The sequence below is a fragment of the Papaver somniferum genome, chromosome 1 (assembly GCF_003573695.1).
Source record: "Papaver somniferum cultivar HN1 chromosome 1, ASM357369v1, whole genome shotgun sequence".
NCBI lineage: Eukaryota > Viridiplantae > Streptophyta > Magnoliopsida > Ranunculales > Papaveraceae > Papaver > Papaver somniferum.
Window position 1 is genome coordinate 14,878,662 of NC_039358.1, and position 19,965 is coordinate 14,898,626.

The 19,965-nt window shown below is 35.8% G+C and overlaps 1 protein-coding gene across 1 annotated transcript; it reads right to left on the reverse strand.

Annotated features, from left to right (window-relative positions):
* Positions 1-8,992: 8,992 nt before the first annotated feature.
* LOC113279719 lies at positions 8,993-13,442 on the reverse strand. The gene is made up of 7 exons (XM_026528393.1): positions 13,324-13,442; positions 11,135-11,668; positions 10,764-11,013; positions 10,325-10,630; positions 10,132-10,233; positions 9,781-10,053; positions 8,993-9,700 (listed from the first exon to the last, which is right to left on the reverse strand). Exons 2-7 carry the CDS (start codon positions 11,665-11,667, stop codon positions 9,266-9,268), a joined length of 1,899 nt encoding a protein of 632 aa, XP_026384178.1. The 5' UTR covers position 11,668; positions 13,324-13,442; the 3' UTR covers positions 8,993-9,265.
* Between the last annotated feature and the right edge of the window lie 6,523 nt (positions 13,443-19,965).

A 19,965-nucleotide genomic window follows, 5' to 3' on the forward strand; every position in this document is an offset into this window, starting at 1 on the left:
ATTTAAGATAATTATCTTCTTCAATGAGAGATGCTCCAAATAAAAAGGAGTAACGTGCCCAAAATCTTGTAGATTCAATCGAATCCGGACGCCTTAAATCCCTCTTGCTGAAGATGAATCCAAAGCGAATCCGAGTAGAATCATTGGTGTTCTTGATGAGTCGAGAATAGCAAGACAAGAATCATTGATGTTCTTGATATCCTTGCTGGAGATTTGATAGAATCGCTATTTGAGCGAAGAAAAAATCGTCCTAACGACGAAGAAAATATCTCCAAATAACGAAGAAATGTGTCCACATACACAAAAAACAACAAAAACAAAACCTAAACTATAAATTAGACTACCTTTATTCATGAAAACTACAAGAATCCTTGCTCAGATCTAGCCCAAGAAGAAGAAAGAAGTTGTAGAGTTGTTTTTCTTTTTTTTAGAGAGAAAAAAAGAGAGAAGAATTTTTTTTTTTTTGGAAGCAGTATTCTGCTTAGGCCTTCCAATATTATTAGAGCATCTCCAATACAAGGCGTTAAGATCTTAAAGTAGCATGACACATAGGATTTAAGATGTTTTCCACTTAATCTTAATCTTCAACGTAAGGGTCAATGTCCTAAAAAAGGAGGACATGGCTTAGTGGGGGTAAAGGAGAAAGTATAAATAAGGCTTTCTTCGTTACTTTGAGTCATAAGTTCACATCATGTTTTGTCTCTAAATATAAAAAAAAAGTGTTAAATAAGACCATGTGGAATGGAGATGAAATTTAGGTAGAATATCGTATATTTATTTATTTTTGTCATGTGATAAATCACCCACAACAAAAAAGTATAAATAAAACCTCCATATAGGATGACCTCGACCCCGAGCAGTGGAGATGCTCTTATGGACTCATTTTTGGGTGGGTTGGGTCCCATCCTTGCTAAATGGAAGAGCCATGATTCTGCATGTATCTTTTCAGGATTATAGTTACCTAACATATTTTAATTCTTGTTGTTAAGACATCTGAAGGAGTTAGTTTACAGAAATTTTTACAGCGGTGAAACAACTTTCAACAGTGAATTATATTAAGGGAGTCACGTGTGTAGGTAAAATTTGTTCTAAGCACGGGATATTGGGGAAACTGATTAACTATGGTAGTTTATTCGGTAGAACTGATTAACTATGGTAGTTTATTTGGTAGTGGGTAGTTATATGTGCAGTGATTTAAGTATGAGAGTATTCAAAACTGGACTACATCCTGAGGTTTATAATTGTGTTTTTGTGTTAAAATTTATAATTATGAAAATTAGAAACGTGTGTTTTTCCTTTATTTTTGTATTATAATTTATTTAAAATTATAAAAATTACACTTATTATTAATCATACCATGATTGATTTACAATCCATTGTGAATCGAATTTGGATTCAAAGTAACTGTTTGTACCGTATAGTTTGTATATGGGCTCAAGTGACCTAGCCCAATAATTCTACCCAGTATGCCCTTGGGTAAAAAAAATGTGGAAGAATGATTGAGGCTCAATCAACAATTATCCTTCTACAACAAACACCAAGTACATGTTCAAACCTGGTTAAAGTTCCCTAAAAAGAGGGAGAATCAGTTACTGAGAAGACTAAGTACATATTCAAACCTGGAAGTTGCAAATCCCTAAAAAAATGAGGAATCAATTATTAAGGAGATCGGGTACATATTCAAACGCCGAAGGTTAGAAATCCCTAGAAAAAGAGGGAGTCAAAGAAGACCAGGTATAACCTGAAAGTTAAAGATCCTAAAAAAAAGGTAAATTGGTTTGGAACAGGATGAAGCTGGAAAGCATTTGGTCCAGATACGTAGTTAAAATGTATCCAAGAAAATATTGAACTGGATATAATTCCTTTGCAACCTATAAATAGAGGTGGAATTTCAGCTAGAAAGGTACACATTTTAATCTTTCTCTCTCCATAAAAACCTTCTTAGAGCTCTTACTCATTAAGGCATCGAAGAATAAGGAGCTCTTGCAGGTATCCTCACTCTCAACTACGAAGAATTATTGAAGAGCCAAAGTTGATAAGCTAGGAGTTGATTCACCAGATAGTTGGAATTCCTCATCTACCAAGAACGTATCACGAGGAATACCACTGAGTCATCTAACAGCTACAATTCCATCTACATATCCAAATCTCGAGGATTGTTGTAGAAACATTTTTGCTACAACATCATTTGGCGCCCACCATGGGGCAGAGAATGGGTCATAAAAAAAAATCAAGATCCATGGTTGCATCACAAGCAAGTTGAAGTGATGGGAATGTCAAAATGGATTCTAGAGTACGAGGAGTTCAGAGTGATGTTGATAACCCAGTTTGAAAAGGAGTTGAAACATCACTTGCAACAACGACATCAAGATGTCCGTCAGAAGTACTCATTTCTCAGGGATAAGTAAGGAAATTGTTGGGTACGCAATACAACTCCTACTTTAGGTCAAGGGTACCAATCTAAACGTACATATCATCAAGAAATATGGATCAACATCAAACAAACATGTTCTCGCGTGCAAACTCTCTTTACCAAAATAGGCTTTTGTTTAGCCTCGCGTGTTGAACAAGTGGATAGGACCGAAGCGACACCTGTAAATCTAACTCTGCACGAAAGATTGCAAGAGTTGGAGAAGGAAAACAGACTACGTACTGAAGGCCTTATCGGTTAAGATACCGCAGAGGGTTAATACCCAGCATTCTGAAAGTATCACTCCACACTAGTATCATTCCCAGCATTCTGAAAGTAGGCACAACACATGCAGAATAGCCACTATAGGAGAGACGGATTGTATAAAATGCAAGATACCAAAGAAGATAATATTTCAAGGGAAGATCGATGACCGAATGACCGCCAATAAATCCATCACATTGTCGAGAAATCGAACGACAACCAGGTCCTAACCACAGGAAAAGCAAGAGGCGCGATCGGGACGAATACCTCGACGAATGACATCGGAATGAACATCATATGAAAAAGAAACATAAAAATAAAGATCGTTGTTTCCTCGGTTTCGCATGCAAATAAGAGTTAATAACCTCAGATGGCTTACATGGGAGTAATCTCCAATGTGTTCCACTATGGATCCAGTCTTCAAGTGACAGATAAAAGAAAGACATGTATGCACCACACAAGTATAAGTATGGCATTTGTCAATATGACACACCTAGTGACATGAACATCAGTTGCATTACAATCAGCATATTCATGCTCTCTTCACCTATTATCGCAAATATTCATCGCTCAAGTTGTATACTCGTAGGAAATCAGCGAAAAACATCTCTAACGTATTACTAGGCCAATTTTAGCGTTACTTTATCTCCCCACAACTGAGCTTTCGTAGAAGCACCCTTGGTCCATCAATCAAACTCAAGACTTCCCAAACGATGTAACTCATAGACCCATCATTCCTCGTTGATCCAACTAGTGATTCAGCTCGCAGATACAATCAACGACATGCTCTTTTTGATCGATCCAAGTTCAAACTTGCATGAGTTTAAAAAAATTAGACTTACAGCAATTGCGAATTTTACTTACAATAGTCGAACAACTGGGGAATTTGGGGAAGCACTGTACCTGATAGATAAGCTAGCAGGAGGGAGGTTATATTGAGCGAGGAGCAGCAAAATACTGACCAAAACTTGTAACTCCAAAAACTTGTATTATTTTTTGAAATTTTACTACGGGATACATATTTCCAATATTGGATCCATTCGCGACTCATTAGGTAAGTCTAAACGATTGCTTGACACTGGCAGTACCCATAGTTTTCTGGATTGTGAATTAGCTGAGTATTTAAATATTTTTATACAACCTACTGCTATCTTACTTGTTACTGTTTCCAATGGTGACAAGACAGTCAGTTCATGTTCATGTGTTGTTTTACAGTGGAGCATGCAAGGATATGTTTTTTCTGGTGATCTTATAGACTATTACCTTTAGGTGGCTGTCACATGGGTTTGGGTGCTGATTGGTTGAGACATCTTGGAGATGTCTTATTCAACGTTTTCCAAATTAAGTATTACCTTCAAGCACAATGGAAGGAAGAGCTATAGTTCGATATATAAGAAAGACTTATTTTATGATGATGAATGGCGATGCTGCAGTGGACTATTTCAAGAAACACTATTATGGGGTTGCGGGTCATCTATATTATACTTCTGCTGACATTCATGAGGTTACCTCTTACCTTCTTCATTCTTATACTGATGTGTTCAATACTCCATCGACCTTACTACCTCACATATCATTGAATCATATTATATTATATCTCTTAAACCTAATGCATATAAATGCCCTTATATCCAAAAATCTGTTGTTGAAAACTTAGTGCAGGAAATGTAAGAAAAAAGCGGAAAAAAAATCTAAACCAAAACTAATAAAATACTTGTAATTTTGCTAAAAGATGAATAAAAGTTAAAATAACTAGGTACCCAAATGGTTTTACCCGTTTGGACCGTTAAGATTCGGGTCCAGTGGGTATTACCCGTCGGTTCCTAAGTTGTTAATGGGTCCAACTTTAGGACACGGAACCGGAACCTGTAGAACATGGATACCCATCGACAGTCCTACCTTTCAGCATAGCCAACCCAAAGAAAAATCGTTTATGGCTCTGGAATGAACTGTGGAATGAAATAAAACTCATACAAGACGAAGTTGTGTGGAGGATAGGAAATGGAGAGGAAATACAATTATGGACTCACAACTGGATCCTCAAAATACCTTTAACCACATTCATGGAAATGACATAAATCCAACAATTGCCAATACTTTGAGCAAAGTCAGAAATATGTTGCAGGAAGACACTAGTAGGGCGTTTGGATGTATACTCAGAAGTTACTTTTCGACTTTTGGATATCAAAAAGTCAAAATTCAGTTTGGCAATAATTTTTTTAAAACAACTTCTAAAAACAGAAAAGTCAACTTTTTGTGAAGAAATATAGTTTTGCTTCTGACTTCTACTTCTGGAGAAGCAGAATGGTGCTTTCTTACAACAAGTTCTACTCCCCCAAAATAGTCCAAAACATCCTTGGTATTGATCTTCAACAAAAGTCCAGCAACCAGACACCTTAATATGGTCGATAACTTAAAAAGGAAATCTCAAGGTTAAGTCGGTGTACATGTATTTGATTAAAGGTCCGTCGAACAATAATGCCTAATCACCTCCATTGTTGTATGGATGAAAGTTTGGTCTTTGGGTATCTTTTCACGTATACGAGTCTTTGGGTGGAAATGGTATAATGGTATTCCACCAGTGAGCAGTACTTTAGGTTTATGGGTAGTGAAACTCGGTAGTGACAATAAACAACAGCTGCACCATATATTCTCTTTTAAAATGCCCATCTAACAAAACGACACGATTTGGTATGAATGCATAATAGACATCATCGACTGTTACTGTTAAAAGCTGGATAAAAACATGGATTAACAACAACCAATAGAATGTACGTGAAGATAAATGTCTAAGTCCACATATGATACACATTGATTTTCCATAAAACTCGTCTCCAACCCCAATTTCTTAAATCAATATGAAGATGACATGTCTTAACTTTTGTTAGACATTGTCAAGGTGAATGTCAAGTTTTAGACATTCACCTTGACAATGTTAAGCTATCCTAGTAAGCTTTTACTTAACTAAAATTAATTCCAATATATTAAATAACCATTTTTAGTTCTAATAAAATTTTAAAATTACTAAAAATAAAATTTACATTTAATTAAAAAAAGATCATGACTAACACCATTGGAGATGAATTATTTTTTCCTCCGAAATTTAAGTTAACATTGGAATAAGGATGTCTTGTTTGTGATTCCACCTAGGAAACACACACAACACCATTGGAGAAGCTCTAAATGGAACCAGGTGTATGCTCTTAAAGCTTGATATATATGGAAAGTTAGGTTCCTTAAGTGTTTCGAAAACAACTGACAGTCCCCTGCAAGCTACTGTCACTATTATCAATAGTCACCTCAAAACCTGCGATTACTTCCCAACAGAACAAATCTTCACCCCAACAGGAACCCCAACACAAATCAACTTGCTCAAACACAAATCAGGACCGCTCAACATAATTAAACTAACAATGATATGCTATAGCACGTGGCATGCCAGGTTAACTATTGGCGTGGTCATTCTTATAACAAATTTGAGGAGAAGACTGCAAGGGACAAGGGGCTTTCCATTGCGAAATGAGCTATCTTGAAGAAAGCTACACTCTGGGAGTGATTGCGGACAAGAGGTGGCATCAACAAAAAAAAGAAGAGGATTTGCAACATTAAGATCCAAGACAAGAAGCTAATGAAGAAGCTGGAATTGAAATGGAAGTTTCCACAAATTGTGTGCTCATAGAAGAAAATGTTATGCCCCGGATTATAATATCACATAATATCTCTATTGTAATCCCATGAATGATGAAGAGCTAAAAATAACCACAACAGAACCATCTGCTGAAAAATCTTATATGGCAATTAGGATTAACATAGCTATTTCTATGTCAAATCCCATAACAACCTCTGGAATTGGTCTAACTTTAACTAAATTTGCTGAAGAAAATGAAGGAAAATAAAGCTATGTTGATTGCACTACAAGAGAAGATTTAGAAGAAAAAGGATCCGAGGCTGTGTTCAGATGGGCAACCCAATGGAGTGGATTCAACATTATTTTCCAAAGCGATTCAGAAGCTATTCTTAGCCAACTTATAAGACTGTACTCGAGAGCTAGACAAAAAAGATACTATATTAGCGAAGATTTTGGGGTCCATCCTAGGACCTGCATAAATTTTAAGAAGGAATTTTTGGGGACCATGGGTTTTTTAGGGGACCATGATTTTATTAGGCCAACTTCCTTATAATTATAAGGGGTGTCCTAAAGATAAAAAAAAATACCCATTTATCTTTTACTCTAATTTAAATTAAAACTAACCTAATAACTATATAAACCTAACCATGTATATATATATGTCTAATCTAAATGAATCATTAATCAAAATCAAAAACAAAAACAAAAATAGCAGAAATTTTTAGTTTTTGAAAAAAAAACTCTTCTGTTCTTCTTCTCTCTTTCCTTGAAGTCCCTTGTTCAATTGAAAAAGCCATCACTTTTAACTCGTTTTTGATTGAGAAAATTGAGTAGAAATCATCAAAATATGGTTTAAATGGAAGTTACGGTGGCATGTTCGGTTAGGAATTGTTAAAAAAAAAAAAACTAGTTCGCTAGCCGAACATTCTGAAACCAAGAACATGAAGAACACTTCGGTTATCACGAATTAATTTTTTCGTAACCGAACTCCGAGTTCGTTTGGTTCGCAAAAAAATAATTTTAACCGAACTCTTCTTTGAATACCAATATATTGTGTTCGGTTGGTTAGGTTAATTGGAAAATTTTGTCCTTTAACCGAACACTTGTATTAGAACAACAAATGCTGAGTTCGGTTGGTTCGCAAATTTTTTTTTTGCTAACCGAACCATTCTCTGAAAATCAATATGTTGAGTTCGGTTGGTTCGCAAAAAAAAATTGCTAACCGAACTCTACTATGCAAACACATATGTTGAGTTCGGTTTATTTGAGAATTTTTTCTCCTAACCGAACTTCACTCTGATATTGAGCTCGGTTTAGTCGAAAATTAATGTTGGAAACCGAACATTACTTTGTATGCTCTAGAATAAAAGTTCGGTTACATGTTCCGTAACCTGTTAGCCGAACTCATCAAAACCTCCATTAAAATGGAGTTCGGCTACCTGCGTCTTAGGAAAAAGTAGCCGAAACTACACTTCCAAATAAGTTCGGCTACCTGTTCTTCAGATCTGATAGCCGAACTTGTTTGACTTAACCCAATTCAAGCTATAAAATTTCTTATTTTCAGAAAATTTTGGCCAATTCAAGCAACAAAAAACTAAATTTGAAGTATGCTTGGGTGGTTTGAAGGTTCGAATTAATTTATTTTTATTTTTTTGAGTTTTTCCAACTCTTATAATCTCCTTCTTCTTCCCATTCAATAACTTAATTTTAAGAGAAATAATATTGATTTTATCTTACACTAATCACCAACTAACCGAGTTTAATTACACTAACTAATGATTACACAAACTTAATTAGGAAGGGTAATTTTGGTATTAACATAAATATTTGGATAAGGGGTATCTTCACTATACTTTTAAATGTCTTACTAAAAATAGAACCATGGTCCCCAAAAAATCGTTCAATTTTAAAGCAAATGGTTTTATTCTAAGAAATAGATATGCCATTATAGAGGCAGCCCACATTTCATCTTTTTGAAACCAGAATGCTGTTAACAAGCACCGAAATGATAAAAATTTAAACTTTCAGTTTGCTAGGAGTACTGTAATAAACACTAATCTCTACCTCACCGTAGTTATGAGAACCCATAATATATGAGTGAGGTTTATACCTCTTTTTCGAGAAAAAAATATAAAAGAAAATGATAATTTATTTTGTTATTTAGACAGTTACACTTTAGCTTGGATGCCAAAACTGCTTCTTATTACTCTGCTTGCTTGATTGTAATTAATAATATGATTTCATGTGAATTTTCTTTGTTGTGGTTAAAAGCTGAATCAAGTTCTTTTCCTAGAGTTTCTGGCCCCACCGAAAATTATTTCGGCCAATAAAATTTCTTGAAAAAATTTAGACCAATATTAGATAAGAGTTTCTGGACCCACTAAAAAATCTTAAATAGTAAAAAACTAATATCTTAAGTAAAAAACATATTACCCGTCCCCACGAGAAAATAATTCCTTAAAGTAAAAAATAATAATAATTCAAGTAAAATAAAAAATTATACGGATAAAAAAAAATACACGAGTAAATTTTTTTTTAAGTTTAGGCTTGGGCAACCAATCTGAGCCCCTTCAGCGCACGGGCGCACATCTAGTACAAACAATGCTACTCAGATTTTTACACCGAGCAACTAGTATCTCTATTAATCCTTTATTTCGAGAGATAAAAAAGATATTTAAATTACATCAACATCATCAATAAAAATTAGAAAAATTTAAAGCAAAACAGGACAAAATAACCTGAATTACAGAATCACGTCGTTACCGAAATGTCTACATAAGCTTGTTGAAGAGACTGATTTAGAACAAGTAGATCCTGGGAATCTCAAACAAGAACGTAGTGTATAGCTGTTAGCTAAAGATGAAACTACAACTGAACATGGAATCTCAAACAAGCTCCATATTTCCAAAGTATGGAGACTAAACTTAGCAACAATAAATTGTATAAAACCAAATATATTCAACTTATCTAGGCCGCAACCGTGACTCAAACCATATCACACATCCACCGTCAACAAAACCTTGTAAAGTGTAGTGATAACCTCCTTGAGGAGGATCTGGTACTGGAGCAAACACATCTACAACAGTCTCAATTCTTACCATTTTCTCACCCGGTTGAACCTTTCTCCCATGGCACATTTCACCTTCCTTCCCAACCACTGTGTACCCAGTTGAGACTATCTTGCCTTCCCTATTCAATAGATTGACATTTTGTTTTCCAATACCTCTATAACAATAATTAACATTGTCACGCACCTCTGCATCAAAGGTTGGAGTAGTTTCTTCGGCAGCCACCTCTGCATCAAAGGTTGGAAGAGTTTCTTCAGCAGACACCTCTGCATCAAAGGTTGGAGTAGTTTCTTCGGCAGTTGGTGGACGGCTTAATATTTCAGCTACAATCTTCCGTACAATAAGAGGAATATTTAATCTAAGCTCATCAGAGGTTATGTAAGAAGTAAACAATGGAAATGCAGGTTCACCTTAAACAATCCTTCTACACGACTTGAAAGATTGGCAACCATGGCCGCGATTGGAGCATCAACTTTGCTAACTTCACTTTCCATGAGAGAGGTTGCTAGGCATGCTTGTAGAGCACGCTTTTTAGACACACAGGAGGAATAAGCACGCAAATGTGAATTGCTGCCGTCTGGCCCAAAGACCTCGGCTACTGCATCTGAATCAAAATTCAGCTGCTTGCCAGATCCTCCTTCATCCAAGCGTTTCCTCTTCTCATTAGCTGCCTTAAGTTGTTCCTACAATAGATGCATTTGTAACATTAGCTGAAAGAATAAACTAAGAGTCCAATGGTCATTTAGTTCTTTAACACTCACATATTTTTCAACAGCGGAAGGATGGACAGTTCCATCACTCTTTTCATGGCCCTTCATCCAAACATCTGGGCGCCCATCAAGAACTATCCCTTCCTCTTTTTCCTGTGCATGCATTTATTTTTATTGGTTAGAAGATAACATCACACATATGGGTTCTTAATGTCAAATCAAAAATGTGGTATTAAGCACATACAAGGATATAACATTTGTTCACATAGGAACGCCGCCCAAGAGTATGGCAAATTGTGCTTTTCTTTTTGCTCTCCACATTCTTCGCACGTTTCTCCTTAGCAACTTCTTCAAATTCATTTGCAACAAAAGCTTTCCAAACATCAAGCTTACAACCAATTGGACACTTTGCTACTACCTCTTCCTGGTTAGTTGCGTCTTTTATGTACTGTTTACGTAAGTCATATTTGTATCTTCTGTAAAAAGCCGGGAAGCTTTTCTCGAGGTAGGGGCGGACAAACTGGGAAGGAGCATTGAACTCATATTCCCTCTAACACAAAAAAGGGGTTTAGTTGTTAAAACTTAAAAGACAATAATTTTCGTGAAGTACTTTTATAAAGAAAATGCTTTGTTACTTTTATTCAAAAACGAAAAAAGATTCATCCTAAGGAAAAGATACGTACCAGCAAGGCATTCCACACATCATCCTTGAATGTTTCTGGGACGAGCCTCCAATCAGTATAACTTATTGGACAATGATGTCGAACAAGCTCTCCTATACGAGTGGAAAGCTTCTCTGCATGTTCCCCCACGGGTCTTCCAGCAACATCAACAGTGATGAAACATTTTGGCCTACTAATACTTGTATTAGTCTGCAATTTTAGAGAGGCTGGGATCTCTGACAGAACATTACTATTTTTTACTGTTTCCAGTCTGTATGATAAAAATGACAAGGCAAATAGCAGCTTCATCATAAACTAAAAGAATCAAATAAAAGATCTCCAAAATGATTATTTTGCAGGGTAGAAGTTCCTCGCTAGCTAATTGCTTATACCTATCCGGAACAAACGGTTCTTCGTAAGTCATTCGCGTCTGATTGGTATCATCTATATGAATATCACCATCTGCCCCCCCTTCACGCACTTCAAACGGTTCTTTGTAAGTTGTTTGTGTCAGATTGGCATCATGTATATGGACATCACCATCTGGCCCCCCTTCACGCACTTCATTTGCAGCATCGATGAAGCTCTCCATTCCAGGAACTGCATCCTCTGTGTTTTGTTCATGGTGATTTTCTTCTTGCAATGGATCTTTCCCTGAAAAATCACTACTATCACTGGTGGACTTCTCACCATGGTGAGCCCATATACGATAAGACTTGTCGATACCCTTCTCAAGCAAATGTTGTCTAACTACGGCAATCTTGAGATTTTTCTTATTTTGGCAACGAGCACATGGGCAAGCACAGTTTTTGTTTGAATAACCGTATGTTGCTGCAAACTGTATAAAGTATTTAACCCCATCTCGATACACTTTACTGAATATATCAGTTTCGTCCATCCAGTCTTTCTCGATGATCGGTGTCATTCTACAATAAAACAACATATAGATGAATATGCATTATGAAAAAGGAACCTAACTCCAAACTTCAAGGTATCAACATGATAAGATCGTACGTTATCCCAGTCTCAGCGGTAAATTTAGTATCTTTAGTTTATACCTCTCCATCCTTACAAATGCAGTCTAAGAGGTCAACAATTAAAGCACTCAGGTAAGGATCTAGAGTTAAAACTTAAAAGGCATTACCCCAAGGTCAGCTGACTGATACAGACTTAGCCTATTTAATAGTACTTTCCCTATCAAAGTTATGCACATACCACATCAGAGAACTAGGTAGGAATCAAGTATTGTCGAGGTTAAAAATCCGGCTACATGTGTCTATGGATGAACCCTAACCATCCAAGCAGCCCTTAATTAATAAATCATGTAACCATGAAACCCTAAAATAGTTACATCCAGGTGTCTGTAGGTGTGTGTGATATCACCATGCATCTAGCCTATAAGGTTCATCTAGGTTAATGTCTTTCAAGATTTGTGGGGAATTAGAATTGACTTGCATCAGTTTTTCAGAGGTTATGTTATACACATCAACTTGGCCAATCCAATTTGCTTGTGACTTAAACAACCCTTTTAATTTGTTCAGAATAGAAATGAGCTTAGGGTGCAAGTTTGAACTTATCAATTTTTCAGTGAGAATAATCCACTAGAAAAAACCCACTCAGTCAATTCCAAGTAGTCATATAGCGTAGCAAATAGATCAGCAGGGTCCTTTTCTGGTTGAGTTTTTATGCACACAGTTGTGTCTAGGTTACAAATCCTAACAAGCATGGACCAATAACTGTTTTTTACTATAACTCTTATCTAATACATGCATCGTGCGCCCGACCCTATCAGAAAGCATGCATAACAGATTTGGAACTCTCATACAATATGATAGAGCCAATAGTTTATATTGAATTAACGTCACCAAAAATGTGATCCCACACTGACAAATTCAAAAAGTTAAGAAAAATAACTGATGTATCAAGGCTCGCGAGTTTAGGAAACAGTAAGGATTCACCAAGTTATATCAAGTTAACCATAAACAAAAAGAAAAATACGATCAACAGATTAAGCCAATAATAATATTTAATTTTAATAGCAAATAACCGGTTGCGAGTAAAGTCTTCCAAATCAAGTCATATACGTTCAGATTCCAGGAACTGGTGACTTAAACAACTTGTTTACTAGTGCAAAGCAGAGATGCAATTGTTTTTGTCACACCTTATACATAACCTCATAGAGTGACAATGACTACCATTCAATGAAATCTAACTGCAATTGTGAGCAAAGATCATTTGAGATATGAATTTGAGGTAAACCTTAGAACATTTGGCAACCTAAAACAGTGATTTTCCTTGTAGAATCACCTAAAAGGCCTGTAACAACATAAAAAAATTCGCATTACTAACTAAGCTACTGCGAATAACTTCAATCATATAAATCTAATGTACGAAGTATATTTCAGTAACATGAGTTTATAGTAGTTTGACCCATCAAGTACTAAACTAATTTAGGGCTTCTTCTTCCAAAAAAAATATGAACTTCAAAACCCTAGTTTTTCCTATTTCTTTGATTTTAACAGAATAATGGGATAATGAATTGAAAAATATACATAGAGAGAAAAAGTACTGATGAAATTACCTCTGTGAAGAAGAGATTACAGAAGCAACAGTTGACAGCAACCAGGAAAAGGCGCCGGACTGAGACGCATAAAGAGAGACGGATGAGAGAGATTTTTGTAGAAGATAGATCTGGAACGGTATTGGTTATGGGCATACTTCTTCTCACTCTTATCAAACTAGTTATAGACACGTGCTAACTATGCACCGGACCGTACGAAACCAATTTTGCAACATTTTATAGTATTATCAGATTTTTATTAGAGGGAGAGCAAAAATGGGAAGAGCAAAAATCGTATTCAGCTCATTAACCAGAACCTATCCAATATAATTTTCTAACTCGGACCAAAGCATCCTGTTAGATACACCCACTAGTCAAACAAATCTCATACCCGTTTCCTATAGGGCCCAAATCACTCCACCACCACCATGAACTCCATAAAAAATACAGAAACCCTAACTCCAACACATATTCGATACAAATCAAATCCCCAATTTCTCGTAATCAACTCCTATTTGACAGATGATTATTGATGAAAATAAAGAGCTTTCTATTTCTTTTCGTCTCTCATTTTTTATTGAGATAATGAAATGATTAAATAACAAAAACTTTGATTAATGATAGGTTCATTAAGAAGGGTAGTTTGGTCTGAGTTGGAAAAATGTATTGAATAGGTTTTGGTTAGGAAGTTGACAACGATTTTTGCTCTTCTCGGATCATTTTTTGCTCTCATTTTAACAAAGTCATCAATTAGACAACCTGGATGATAGAAATGGTGATAAGAAAAAAACTTCTCATACATATTTATACTCAATAATTAAACCCTAATGAGGATGACTGACACGTGACTGGAATCGAACGGACACGCTACTTTCGAAATAACAACCTAACTGGATAATGAGGCACTCTGCGACTTTAGCTACAGGCGGCCTAATTGGTAGCCCATATTAGAGAGAATGCAACATTACCTCCCTCTGAAAATTATCCTTGTCTTCAAGGACAGTGAGCTTTGATATTTGAGTCTGCCTCCCACGTGGCACTTGCTGCTGAAGAATTTGCCCATCGAATCAGCACCTGTTTGACCCGTTGGTTAGCTAAAAGGACATTTCTTGTGCTCAACACCTTATCGGGTATCATGATGATATCTCCAGTGAGATAAACAACAAGTAACATAGGATAAGGAGTATGTTTCACATCAATGTGCTTCTTCAGTTGAGAGACATAGAACACAGGATGAACACGAGAATGAGAGGGTAACTCTAACTTGTATGCCACTTTGCCACCTTTTGTAGAACTGGAAATGGACCATAAAACTTAGATGAGAGCTTGAAATTCTTTATTAATGAAACAAATGCCTTCTGTATGGTTGCATCTTGAGATAGACTAAGTCTCCCACTTCAAAGGACCTCTCAACTCTTGAATTATCAGCATATAGTTTCATTCTTTCTTGAGCTTAGTGACTCTTTGAGTATATCAAGCATAATGTCTCTCTCCTTCAAGTAAGTTTCCACGACATCTACAGATGTTGTGGCAGTCAAAGGAAAGGACATGTGAGGAGGTAAATACCCCTATAATGCTTGGAAAGGAGACATCTTCAATCCTATACGATATATGGTATTTTACCACCATTCAACAACGCTAGCCATTGACTCCGGCTGATTGGATTGTGGCTAATGATACACCTCGAGTAATTGTCTAAATATGCACTCACTCTTTCAGTTTGGTCATTTTTTTTAAGGATGGTAAGATGTACTCAAGTTCAATATAGTACCTAAAGCTTTGAAAAAATCTTGCCAAAAGTTACTTGTAAAGACCTTGTCTCTGTCAGACACAATAGAAGAATGTAGTCCATGAAGTTTGAGTACCTGATTGAGGAATGCTTGAGATACAAATGCAGCGGTATGTGGATATTATTGATCAAATAAGTGAGCATACTTGGTAAGCCTATCCACAATGACCAGAATAACACTCTTTATGTTGTTGACAGGAAAACCATCAATGAAGTCCATAGTAATGTGTTTCCAAGCATGATCAGGGATAGGTAACGGTTGTAGCAGACCAGCAACATTAGTTAGATCACTCTTCTTTATCTGACAAATTTCACAGTGAAATACAAACAACAAGATGTTTTTTTTCATTCCTTTCCAATAAAAGTAACTTTTAGCTCTCACATAAGTTGCGTGTATGCCAGAATGGCCTCCAACAACAGAAGCATGTAATGATTCTAAGAGTTTATTTCTGATATTACCACCAATACCGATGTAAAATCTTTTTTTATATCTCAATATGTCCTCCTTGCAAGTAAAATAAGGAACATATGGAGCACTAAGAAGTAGTTTGGAGATTAGTTGATCTGCTTTTGGATCTTATCAAAGTTGTTTAGAACATCATGTACCCATGTTGGTGTAGAGGGTGACATAGAATTGCAAACAGTTGAATCTGGAGGTATTCTAGAAAGATCATCAACCATCACATTTATAGTACCTTTTTTGTATTGGAAATCATAATCAATAAAAGTTTCACAAGCCATTTTTGTTGTAAGGCAATAGTTATTTTATGTTCAAGAAAATATTGAATACTTGATGATCGGCTTTCATGATGAACCTGTTGCCTTGTAAACAATGTCTCCACCTCTGCACATCCATAACAACAGCTAGAAATTATTTCTCATAAGTAGATAGTTCTTTGGATCTTGGGCCTAGTGGTTTGCTGAAGTAGCCAACTGGTTTTCCTTGTTAAAGTAAAACAACTCATACGCATCCATCATTGATATCACTTTCAACCACAAATGGTTTGGTGAAATTTGGTAAAGCTAATATGGGAGTGTTGTTCATTGCTCGCTTAAGTATGTTAAATGCAGTTGTTGCAGTTGGACTCCATAAGAAGGAATTATTCTTGCGTGGATCAGTTAAAGGCTTAATAATGGCCTCATAGCCTTGAATTTTTTTTCTATAATATCTAGTAAGACCAAGAAATCCTCTGAGTTATTTGATAGTTCTATGAATTGGCCATTGTTGCATGTAAGAAGTCTTGTTAGGATCAGCAGACACTCCTTCAGCTGTGATAATATGACCAAAATACTCCAAACAAAATTGACAAAAGCATCATTTAAATAATTTAGCAAGAGGTTGATGTTGTCTAAGTAAGGATAAGACAAACTTGAGATGTCCAATATGTTCAGTCATGTTGGAGCTGTAAATTAACATGTCATCAAAGAATACCAAAACAAGTTCTTCAAAACTGGCTGAAAAACTGCATTCATCAATGCATGGAATGTAGATGGAGAATTTGTAAGTCCAAGTGGCATTACTTTGAACTCATAATGACATTGATGAGTTTTAAAAGATGTCTTGTGAATTTCTGAGTCAAGCACCCTGATTTGACGGTAACCAGCTCTCAGATCAATCTTGGAGAAGATTTTTTTGTCCTTGAGCTCATCCAATAACTCCTCAACAATGGGTATAAATTTTTTTTCTTTGATAGTAATACTATTCAATTTTTTATAATCTACACAAAATCTACAAGAATCATCCTTCTTCTTGACCACAAGAATGGGAGATGCAAAAGGACTATGACTAGGCTGAATTATCCGAGATTGAAGTATTTATCTGACAATATTCTCAACTACTCCTTTTTGGACGTAAGGACATTTGTGTTAGAGCACTGCTCGGTCAAACTCGCAAGTGTTGCTATCTCAAGCTTGTTTGTCAATATAGTGATCAAAACTATAAGTCTTGATTCCTAGTCTATTTATAGCTATGTCTCGGACTAGGATAAATTGTGTAGTTGAGCTTTAGACTTCACGATGTTCATCAATTGAAGACGAAGAACTACTAAGGAGAGCTTGTGGAACTTCATCAATAAAAGGTATGTGGAGACTGAAACTCATCAATCACTCGGAAAGTCTAATTCTACTCTATCTCCAATATTGAGACAAAAGTCGTATTGCTATATAGTATTCGATTATACACATTTGATATTTCGAGCTGAGTTTAACTCACTTACATATTTCTCGAAATATGTGTTGGTAAGCTTTCACTTCGACCAAGTTCATCTTATATCAAACTGGGGACTAACGGAGAATCGTGCGCCACATACCTGCATGGACAACAAGAGGTGGCCCGGACATTCAGTTTTCATATAAAAGATTTAGAAACGATCAGTGCAGGAGTCTCAAAAGATCGGGACACATCAATACCATTCAACTCCTCAAACCCACAACACAACATGTTATTACTTGGGATTAGGTGACTAGAGAGTGGCCTTTAAAATCGTGAAGGGGACTTATCTCGAGACTCACTGTGCGGTTTAGGCGAAGACTATTCGTGCTCAACCTCCTGAAGCTCACTTTCAGAACCCTAGAATCCTATCTCTAGCCTCTCACCAATTTTAGGTAACTACAACTTGGAAATTTAAAAATAATTTTTCATCCTTACCCTAAAGATAAATTACTGCAATGTCCCACTTTATTATGTTCTTCAATGTTTTTGAGCTGAAAGTATATTTCACGTTTTTTTAATCCAGCCTCTAGGATTATCACCATCAAACATTGGAAAATCTAGTTTTGGTATACGATGATATTGATATTGAAAACCACCTTGAGAGTTACGAACAAAACTTTGATCATTCATATCAACTGTATGAGATCCACTAGCAGCTTCAGGACTCTGTTGTTGATTATTGATGGGCTTGCTAAAACTTATTTATCACTCAGAAGTTTATTGTATTCTATCTCCTAATGAGACTAAGTCACATAGCTATATGAACTTTTATATTATACACATTTGATATTTCGATCTGAGTTTAACTCGGTTATCTATTTCTCGAAATATGTGTTGGAAGCTTTTTGCTTTATCTACGTTCATCATATTCTTGACGAGTTTAGTTGGAAAGAATTTATTTGTTGGAAACTAAATAATAAGTCAAAAGATGATTATGTGAAAATCTCCTTGAAACATCTTACATGATTTTTGTGAGACAATCATTTGATGTCGGCTAGGAAAATTTCGTATTGATCATTCAATCACTTGAAAATTACTTATAAGCTAATAGTTTGTGTGAGACAGTTATTATCGTCTTCTAAGGATGTTTCAATGATAATGGAAGTATAGAACAAATTAACCTTTGTCTGGATACAACACAGTATGCATACCAATATGCAAACTGTTGTGGTATGATTCAAGTCCGGAAACCTTGTTTGCATACCAGTATGCGACCGGTTTTAATTGTTAAAGTCCGGGAACCAAGTTTGCATACCAGTATGCGAACGGTTCTACCTGAGTTAAGGTCCGGGATAGAAGTATGCATACCAGTTTGCAAACTGCTGGACAAGACCAAAGTAGAGAAGCTATAGTCTGCGTACCCGTTTGCAAACTTAGTGGTTAAAGTTCTAAAATCGGTTAAGTATGTTTTCATACTCATGAACAAATACATTTATGAATTAAGGGCTTAATGTTCATGAATTGATTCTCAAGAATCAATCCGATTTTGATTCAATTGGTTCATATATATTTCTGTGAAATAGTGAACAATTAAACAACTCTATTTGAAATACAATTAGATCCATTTGATTATCTTTCATGTTTGATTGATCATAATAATTGATCTGGAAGTGTTAGATGAATGTGGTTAAGACAAAATTGTTCATATGGCTAACTTCGATTAACTATTATTGAGCCAACTCAATATACACGTTTAGGTACGGTTACCCGTATCTAAATGAAAGTATATTTCATCTGTGTGTAACAAGATAAGACCATCTGACGGTGGAGAGATATTGTTTTGGTTTTAAGAAGACTTAGCTTGAATCTTAAATCAGGTTTTCATCTAATGGTGAATATTGAATGCTTTTTTACTAAGCTGTCTTAGCTTTGATTGAAAAAAAACCCTGATTTAAAAGACTATATAAGGGAGAACTCTAGCAACTGGAAAATATAATCCCGACACTTTCCTGTGTACTAGTTGCGACTAGAGTCGATTCTCCTTTAACCTAGGTTTTTCTAAAACCATTATAGGTTAATGACTTGAAGACTTCATATGGGATTCGTGAAGCCAGACCCAACTATTTTCACTGTAGTTGCGTGATCTGATCTTACTTGTTCTATCGTATTGAGTAGTATCTTCTATAATATTAACTCGAGATTTATCTCCGATAGGTAAGAGATAAAAAGTAATCACAAAGGTCTTCGTCTCATTCTTTGTGATTCCACAATAACTTCTTGTACTACCATATAGTTAAGTTATTGTGAGTTGATTGATATTTCTAGGCTGATTTTCGGGAATATAAGACCGGATTATTAATTGTTCCTGTTCACCTTGATTTATCAAAAGACGGAACAAAAACTTCATAGGTACTTCTGTGGGAGACAAACTTATCTATTAGAATAGACTTATCTGTGGGAGACAGACTTGTTTATAAGTCTTTAACTTCGGGTCGTAGCAACTCTTAATTGTGGGTGAGATCAGCTAAGGGAATCAAGTGTGTAAAGTCCTTTTGGGATTCAGAGGCGTAAGGAAGGCGATTGTACCTTACACTACAAAAAAACTGACCAAAGGCTACTAAAATTTTTCCACAGCAGCAAAATATAGTTGCCTTAACAGTTTAAGCAACTAGGAAAGGCAACGGGGGGTGTGTATTGGTTTAAGCCACTAAACGGTAAGCAA

What these genes read in the sequence shown, in the direction of transcription:
- LOC113279719 (XM_026528393.1), bottom strand. Translation starts at nt 11,667, where the DNA reads ATGACACCGATCATCGAGAAAGACTGGATGGACGAAACTGATATATTC. An exon ending in GAACCGTTTGTTCCGGATAG is followed by an intron (nt 11,014 to 11,134) that starts GTATAAGCAATT and finishes TTTATCATACAG; the next exon opens with ACTGGAAACAGTAAAAAATA. An exon ending in GTGTAGAAGGATTGTTTAAG is followed by an intron (nt 9,701 to 9,780) that starts GTGAACCTGCAT and finishes ATTGTACGGAAG; the next exon opens with ATTGTAGCTGAAATATTAAG.